Source organism: Eumetopias jubatus, unplaced genomic scaffold (assembly GCF_037043125.1).
Source record: "Eumetopias jubatus isolate StellerSeaLion01/CBP00866 unplaced genomic scaffold, mEumJub1_p1.0 scaffold_2, whole genome shotgun sequence".
Taxonomy (NCBI): domain Eukaryota; kingdom Metazoa; phylum Chordata; class Mammalia; order Carnivora; family Otariidae; genus Eumetopias; species Eumetopias jubatus.
Genome location: NW_028274808.1, coordinates 4,919,175 through 4,928,574, shown reverse-complemented (window position 1 = coordinate 4,928,574; position 9,400 = coordinate 4,919,175). Strand labels below are relative to the sequence as shown.

The 9,400-nt window shown below is 36.1% G+C and overlaps 1 protein-coding gene across 1 annotated transcript in view; it reads left to right on the top strand.

Moving 5' to 3' along the window:
* Positions 1-330: 330 nt before the first annotated feature.
* The window catches only part of CSMD1 (CUB and Sushi multiple domains 1), a 1,681,733-nt gene continuing 1,672,663 nt past the window's right edge, over positions 331-9,400 (top strand). Inside the window, exons 1-3 of the mRNA XM_088021297.1 lie at positions 331-337; positions 1,243-1,291; positions 7,097-7,163. Coding sequence (XP_087877423.1) covers positions 331-337; positions 1,243-1,291; positions 7,097-7,163 — 123 coding nt within the window. The remainder of the gene's footprint in view (positions 338-1,242; positions 1,292-7,096; positions 7,164-9,400) is intronic.

Sequence of the window (9,400 nt, the reverse complement as noted above, 5' to 3'; positions counted from 1 at the left end):
TTGGGGAGGTGATGAGGTATTATGTATTTTTCTTTTTTTTTCCTACTAATGTAGCATATTATATTGATGATTACCTTCTGTTGAACCACCTTTGCATTCCTGGATAAATCCTATTTGGTAATGATGTATGATTGTTTTAATATTCTGTTGGGTCCAGTTTGGTAGTACTGTGTTGAAGAATTATTGTCTATATTCATAGGTGACAACGGTCTCTAGTTTTCTCTTTGTGTGTTGGCATTAGGGTAATACTGACCTCATAGAAAGAACTGGAAATACTCCTAACTTTTCTATTTTTGAAAGAATTTTAGAAGAATCTAAAGTTAACTTTAGATGTTTGGTAAAATTAACCAATGAAGGCATCTGGTACCAGAGTTTTCTTTTGCAGAAGGTTTTTTAATACTGTTTGAATCACTTATTATAGGTCTATTGAGATTTTCCTATATGTTCTTTATTCGCTTTTAGTGAATGTATGTTTCTAGGAATTTGTCCATTTCTCACAAGGTATGTAATTTGGTGAGATAAAAGTATTTGTAGAATTATCCTTTTTATTTGTATAATTTTAGTTATCTTTGTCTTTAGTTATTTGTGTTTTGTCTGTGTTTTCTCTTAGTCTACCTAAAATTTGTCATTCTTTTTTTTATCTTTTCAAGGAACCAACTCTTGATTTTATTGATTCTATTTTTTTTGTTATTTTTTGTTTATCTAATCTGTGTGTTATTTCATTTTACCTGCTATACTTGAGTTGATTTTTCTTTTGTTCTTTTTCAAATCCCTTAACATGTAGTTAGGTTGTTGCTTTGAAACCGTTCTTCTTTTTTAAGTTGTGTGTTTACAGCTATAAATTTCCCAATGAACACTGCTGTCACTATCCCATATATTTTGGTGTGTTGTGGAGTTGTTTTCATTCATATCTAGGTATTTTAAAATTTCTCTTGATATTTGGCCCATTGGTTGTAATTCATTTTTTTAAATTGGTAATTTTATTTGCACATATTTGTGAATTCTCCTGCTCTTATTAATTTCTAGTTTTTTCCCCCATGATGACAGGAAAAGATATCTTTTAAATTTATTTAGATTTGTTTATGGTCAAACATATGGCTTATGCTGAAAAAGTTCCATTTACACTTGAAAAGAATGTGTTTTCTGCTATAAATGAGTGGCATGGTCTATATATGTCGATTATGTCTTGTTGAATTATAGTTTTGTATAAGTTCTTAATTTCCTTACTGATCTTCTGCCTAGATGTCTTATCCATTATTGAAAGGGAGTACTGCAGTCTACAGATATTATTGTACAACTGGTCTTTTCTCTTTGAATTCAGTATTTGCTTCATAAATCTTACAGCTCTTTTGTTTGGTGGATATATGTTTATAATCGCTATATCGTCTTGATGAATGAAAACTTTTATCAATATAAAGTGTCATTTTTTTCTTTATAGATGTTTTTTGAGTTAAAGCCTATTTTTTCTGTTATTAATATAGGCAATGAAGGTCTCTGGCTAGTATTTGCATGGTATATCTTTTTCGATTTTTTTAGTACGAACTTAGTTGTGTCTTTGGATATAAAGTGAGTCCCTTATAGACAGCATATAATTGAATCATTTATTTTTTTAAATCTATTTTTTCAATCTCTTCTTTTTTGAATGCAAATTCTAATCCATTTACATGTCAAATAATCACTAATAAGGTAGGGCTCACTTTTAACATTTGCTATTTGTTTTCTAAATGTCTTAAACATTTTGTTCCTTATTTCTTCCACCATTGCCTTCTCTTTGAAGTGTTCTATTTTGATTTTTCTCTCATTTTCATCTGTGTATATTTTTCAGTAATTTCCTTAGTCATAACTATAGAGATTACAATTAACACCCTGAGATTAAAACTATCCAGTTTGAATTGATACTAACTTAGCTTCACTAGCATAAAATATTCTCCTCATACAGCTCTGAATCCTCCCTTGATGTTAATATTGTTACAAATTATATCTTTATACACTGTGTGCCTGTTAACATAGATTTATAGTTATTGTTTTATGCATTTGTCTTTTAAATCATGTAGAAAAGGAAATAAGTTAGGCAAAAAATAGAATAACGGTGACCGTGATATTTACTATTTGCCTTCCTTGGAATTATTTATTACATTGTACAACTTTGAGTCTGTCTCCTTTTATTTCAACCTCAAGGCCCCCCACTGGCATTTCTTATAGGGCAGGTGTGCTAACAACAAACTCTCTCAGCTTTTGTTTATTCATGAATGTCTTCATTTTTACATTTCTGTAGGGAAGTTTTGCTGAAGAGAGAATACTTTGTACCAAGTTTGTTTGTTTTTCCCCAGCCCTTTACAAATACTATCCATGACCTTTTGCCCTTAGTTTTCTCTTCTTGCTTTCATTGAATCCAGCAATCAAGCAGATGTGAAAGATTAAGGATTCTCTCGTCCTTTCTGATATTTTAGCCTACTCTAAGCATGTATGTGATTCTCTCAATGTCCCACTATACACAGTGCTTTGGAATGTTCTAATTTCCCAAAGAAATTCTCTCCAGCTTTTCTTCTCAGACTTTTGGTTGTTCTATTGTTTACATCAATTGTGGTATTTTGCCCCAAGTGGCTTTGGTTGTTCACTTGCCTTAAAATGTTTTTGAGAAATGTTGTTTTCTGCCTTGAGTTATATGTTAGGCAAAAAAATATGAGCCCATTATGTCAGTCCTTCAAGTAACAACCCATAAAGAATAAGACAAACACACAGAATAATTTCTTCAATGTATTCAATGATTATGGACTATCTCAGTATATCTAAAGCTAAATTTATGAGATACCATTGTTGATCTGTTCTATAATAAATTCTACTAATTCTCTATTTGCAACAATTATATTTGCAAGCTGAATGTGGCACTGAAAATCAAACAAATTCAAAGTTATCAGAATACTTGGGGAATGGGTTTTTAATTAAATAATTGGTAAATTAAAAAGTCAAGTCCTTTAAACTATATATCCATAATATGGTAATATATAGAAATAGCTCTTCAAAGTCCCCCTGGGTCATTCAAATTAGAATCCAAAATAATAGTGGCCATATGCAATCGTGCCTGAACTGCAAGTTTACTTCTCAGACTTCACTAACTCCTATGCTTCCATTCACTCAGCTTACTAACCACTGCTGGGAAGGAAGAAATTTTCCTCTGTTCAAGATTCTTCTAGCTGGACTAAGAATTAAATTTACATGAGACAGATCCATAGGAGAAAATCAAATTTAGTTTCATACATCTGGGGAATCCAGAGACATGAGATTCCAGACAGTCAGGCAAAATGAGGTATATATGCCATCCTGAGTTGAGGAGAAGGGCAAGGATCTGGAGATAGAAAGGAGATGAAGGCCATTAGTGGGAAGGTGAGAGGAGGTGTTTGGAAAATGAAGGTTGCCCTGTTATGCAGGTAAGTTTCTTCGATAAAAAGGAACCTCTGTTAACAGCTCCCCTCCCAGTACAGGTCTTCTATCTAAATTCTTTTTAGATAGTTGTGGGGGAACTTCAAAATTTCTTCCTCAGTATTTGTCTTATTTTCAGCTCAAAATAATCTGCATGCCATTATGTCCCATCTTGGTGCAGCCTGCCTTTGTCCCCTATACCCTCCTCTGTTTCCTGAGATATCCTCATGAAGATCTCCTTCACTTCCTTCTTTGCTCAAGGTCAGGTTCCATTGAAACCTAATTTAAATCTCACTCCCATTGGCACCCCTCCTTTCCCTTTTACTCCATCATACATTTTTCTTCCATAACAGTTCTCATCTCTTAACACAGCATGTAAGTTGTGTACTTATTATGGTCCTTGTTTATTGTCTAACTCTGCACTGAAATACAGAGTGCCAAAGGGCATGGATCTTTGTCTTTCCTGATAGAACTCAAGGGACTAGAACATGGAAGCACTTTACAGACAATATATATTTGATGAATGATGGAAAACACTTTTTCCCCCATTCCTGATAAATGAATTAGCTGAACTCTAATTCATATTTTATTGTTGATGGCCTTTCAGTAATTAATTTTTATATATCAATTTTAATTTTGCTATAAATATGAGCAGCTGTTGTGCTTTTCTTATTAAATTGATATCCCCATTTAATATCTCTTTGTGCCCACTTAGGTTTTATATTACTTCAACATTTCAACTAAATTGTTAAGGTGATTACATACCATGTTTTCTACAGCAAATACAACAAATTTATGTACCTAGAAACTGCTTGGCAAACACTTAATGTAATTAATTCAACTGTTTATTTCTTCGTAAAATATAAATTGACACATATTATAATTTGAGTTTCTTTTTAAAATTCTGATCACCAAAGATTTTGCTTCAATTAAATATAAAACATAAGCTAGGCTTCATGTCTATAGTTACATTTACATTCTATATAGACAATTCTTTTTGTTAACATCACTTTCCTTCACTTTGTGTTACCCTGTTTCCTGGAGGCCACCTTTAAAACCTCAGAGGGTGGGTTGGAGAAAGGAAGTGGGACCTGAAATCAGCCAGACTATTAACATGAAAGGGACTTCTGTTCCATGATAATTACAAAGAACAAACTTTCAGGAGAAAGCAAAACAAGTTCATGAAAATGGTAGTTGTCTACATTTAAGAAAAAGCATTTTGATAATGTCAAAAGAATCAAAACTGAGTCTTATTTAGACAAAGTCCTTAGAATTATTAATAGAAAAGAATCTATATGTCTCCTCTGATGGACAAACTTTGTGATGGTTTAGACATTACAAGAGGTTGGAGGTATGTTTATGTATCAAGTGCTTGATTATCCTCATTTTTAAGTAATAGTTACATGTTGTCCTAGAGAGAGAGTTCCAGTTTGGCCAATCAAAGTCTACCTTCCAAAGTTGTCTGTCTCGATATGCAGAAGGGACCCAATAAATAACCTTTTTCCCTACCTCAGTTATGAATAAATTGAGAAATAAGGCAAAGATCTGAGGCTGAGGGGAACCAGCAAACATCAGGAAGGCTTATTACAAATTAAGTTAATGTTAGACATTTTATTTGATACTTACAGGCACTTAGTCTTCCCAATATGAAATTTTTTCATTAGATCATCATCCTTTCTCTCTTTCAGCCATTAAACTCCACCCATTAAACCCCATCCATACCTTTGAGAGTATAAACCCTGTCTCTAAAAGAGCACAGAATATGGCATGCTGCCTAACAGTGGGAGAGAGTAGGAACCATGTTCCAAATTTCCACGTTCTCTTTCCAAACTCAGAAAGCAAATCATTTACTCTACCTCTCCTGAATTAGAGTGCATGAAAGGGGTGGGTAGAGAGAGACAGGGATATAATCCTCATGAGGTTACCTCCACATGGAAGGAAAGCATGTTTCACAATCACTTGTATCCTTCCCATAGACGTCTGTATTTACTTGAGATCTGCCTGAGTTACTGTCTGAACTGAATTCTCAAGAAAGATTTTAGATACTTTGGGAGTGCTAGATCCAGACCAGCCCGAATAATGGTTTAAAGATGGGACAACAGACAATGCAATAGGCAAACTGAAAATGCACCAAACAAATGTAGTGTTAAATTGGCCCCAGACTGCAAAGGGAGAGAAAAGTGTTTCTGAGGCTAGTTACGGGACTTACAGAGATTATTTTCCAACTAGGAAGACTGTAGTCAATTCATGTACAGAGTCAACCTTAGTACTTGGGTATCAAAACCCTGATCATGAGTGAATGAACCCAGGTCAATCCTAAAAAGTCCTTAACAACATACTTTGGAGAAAAGTGGCTATTGAGATATTTTTCATGAATAACAATATGACAAATGTGTCTTCTTCAGGATCCTAAAAACATGACACTTGATAAAGACCAGTTATTTGCAAATGCCTCAATTCAAATTCAAAATGATATTTAGCATGCTTTGGAGTTCCAGAGAAATGTGTTTGAAAATAGATTTACCACCAATGTTTCCTTCTTGCCATTTGTGTCATGATTATTTTCAGCCTGGGGCAACTGAGCTACCCAAGAATCTTATTGAGATCAGGAACTCCTGCAGTTGACTTGACAGCCTGAGCTGTTATCTAGGACTATTTTAATGCATGTCCTAAATCACAAAGAAAAGTTTCTATTTTGAAACAAATAAAAACAATCATGATCAGGGGGTTCTAAAATCTATTTTAGAATGTCTGCTGCCTGTAAGTCTTTGCTTCATTTAAAACTCAGATTCAGAACTTGCCTCAAGAGGGAAATAACATTATCTTCACCCATAACAGAAGCAGACAAGTTAGTATTGTGAATTAAATCACAATAATGGAATTTTCAGTGATAGGAAAAATATAGTACATTCCATGCGTTATTGTGGCTGCATGAAAAATAACCATCAATCTACTTAATAGTCTTGGAAAGTGAAACTTTTAATTTTGTTGTGCATTAGTGATTGTCACCTTTTATCCATTGCTTGGTGGCCCGTGGTTCAAATTATCCTTTACCCTTGTTAGATTTTCATAGATAAGAAATGTCATTTACTTAATCTTTAAAATCATCACCTGGTGTTGTCACCAGATAGTCTACTTTGGAAAATTTTACTGAATGGCCTGAATTTGTGATGAGGGAACAGACAAGGAGCTCTGTCTCTCGTAAGCAAGTCCCTGTGACAGCAGCTCCCTGCAGCTACTCCAGGGGAGGCTTTGTTCTTGGCCAGTGGGGCACACTCATGCTGTCCCGTGGGCTGATGGAAGTGGCCCCGCTTGTCCCGTCCCACTCATCGGCCATACCCACTTCCCCCCAAAGCAGAACAGACTAAAAATCAAGAAAGGAAGTCTCAGATGTTGGTTTCGAAAGGGCTTTCCCAATGTTAACAAGCTACACTTAACAAGAAATGTCCTACCGCGTCTTACAGTTGCTCCTTCCCTCCAGATACTGCGTTTGCTTTCCTAGATCATTTCCCCAGTAACCTCCTGAGACTTTTATGGTTCTTTTGAAGACTCCAACGAACGTAATCTCTAGATTCTTTAGGAATGAGAATAGAATTTATGATGTCATCCCCTTCCCTCCTCATCTCCTGTCTTATTAGTTTGATTGGAAGATGGTGTTAAAGGGTTGACGATTCAGGCTCCTCCTGATTCTGTGCAGCTCCTGTATGTCTCAGAGGAAAAGTCGAGTCTTAGGGATGTTCCAGGTCAGCCTCTTCTCTAGGTCAGTGACTAGACCAAAGAATGGAAAGAGTCCTCCCTCAGGTCTGATAGTCCCCGGACCTGCAGCACAATCTGTGTGCCTGGCTTGCGGGCTGCAGCCTTCCTAAAATAGGATTCTTTCATCTCAAAATCTCTCTGTTTCATTCCGTGAATCAAAACAGCCCCCTGGAGTAAACACGCAACTACCCAGATGGGGAGGAGACATGTGTGTTTAATTCTAAAAGAAGTGGTTGTGTTAGAAAGTCCGATTGAGATAATAAGGACCGGATGTCATCCTACACCCAGTAGAAACTGACATAGTACAAATGTTTCCCAGGAGATGTGCAAGAATCCTGTGAGGCTGTTAATCACCTGGACTGCATTTTGCAGCTGGGGACTGAGGAGCTGATAACCAGCAGACATTCAATCCTTAGGTGCGAATGTGAAGTATGACTCCAAGTTGAGAAACCACTAAAATTGATTCTTTCTTCTCTGATCCCTTCTATTTGTTCAAAGTTTTATTTTCTACAAATGATTGTAACCATGCTATATGGCGGGGGCCGGGGACACTGGAATTAGCTATAGTCACCATGCTGTACCTGACATCTCCAAGTCTCATCTATCTCATAACTGGAGGTACCTCTTGATCCCCTTTACCCATTTTGACTACTAACTAATGGTAATTAAACACTCTTTATCACTTACTGACTTCCCTCTGCTAGCTATATGACATTGTTACATTTGTACACTTTCAATGCTATGGAAGTTTTTACATCACTATGATTTTTTTTCACAGTTGAAAGCAATGCATACGTTTTAACTTCAGCCATTCATTTAGCATCACATGCTAGTTCCCTGAGACCTCTCTGATAGATCTAAATGTTTGCCTTTACTGCACCAAGCTCTGAGCAGTTAAATTGCAGATGGCCCCTTATCTCTCTGTCTGTATTCCTTCTGGTTACAAATATTTAAGTTATAAATATAATCTCCTGTCTCATTTAAATAGTTAAAGCAGAGCAAATTAAATTAGTATGTTCCTGAAAAACAGATTCATTCTTCTGTTAATATTCTTTAGGAAAAAAGCTGTTTTTCCCCTGGGTTTATTTTTGATTTAAAACCTTGGATGCGGGGTGTCTGCATGGCTCAGCCAGTTAAGTTTCCAACTCTTGATCTCAGCTCAGATCTCGATCTCAGGGTCGTGAGTTCGAGCCCCACACTGGGCTCCACTCTGGGCATGGAGCCTGCTTAAAATAATAAACAAACAAACAAACAAACAAATAAATAAATAAAACCTTGGGAGGTAAACTAGGGTAAAGCAAAAAGGACTAGAATTTAGGTAGAACTCAAAAACTATGCTTAAAGGTGGGGGGGAGACTTTTGTGCCCTCAAAGTTCTAATTAGAAATCAGTAAAATAAATACACACCCATTCGACCCCAGATCTTCTATTCTTCCAACTCAAGTCCCCAGATTTGAAAGGACAGTAATTCTTTTCGGCCAGAGTAGCTTGTTGGGAATCCTAATCCTCCATGGAATGTCAATATCATGCATGATTTGTTCAGAAACATCACCAAACCGAGATAAAATAAGGGGCAGAAGCCAGGGCTTTGCTCTCTTGCGTGCAGCGTGGGAGCAAGGTAAAAGTTGAAAGATGGAGATAGGCAGGCAAAGATCAATTATAGCCGCAAATCCATAAATGGAGATTTTCCTTCAATTGATATTCCCAGAGCTGCTTAGTCAGTGTCTCTGTCTTATTTGTGCATATCTAGATATAACGCTATTTCATCTAAGACATGAGAAATTCTGATGCTAATCAAGTTCTCGATAAACTTACATCCAATCAGCTAATCATCTGGGTGGTGTAGGTGAATAGCTCCCCCCCCCCGGAGTTATGCAATATACAACCTGTGTGTCAACACTTAGTGTCCCCAGTCCCACACCTAAAAATATTCCTGAAATCCTAAAGCCGCCTTTTTTTTGTAGTAATTCATATAATAGCTTTGGGTCAGAAGACGTATTTAAGGAATGCAACTATAACTAGAAATAGTTTTTGGCTTTCTCAAATGCCCACCTATAAACAGAGACAAAAATGCAGAATCCAGACTTCAGCTCAGATACACAAACTCATTTTTTGTTTCTTTTTCAATTTACATGTGATTTCAAATCACATAATTACCTGGGTCCTCACAAAGAGCAGTAGGCGCATTCTTAGGACTTAGAAACTGTCCTTTGCTTCTGTAGTAC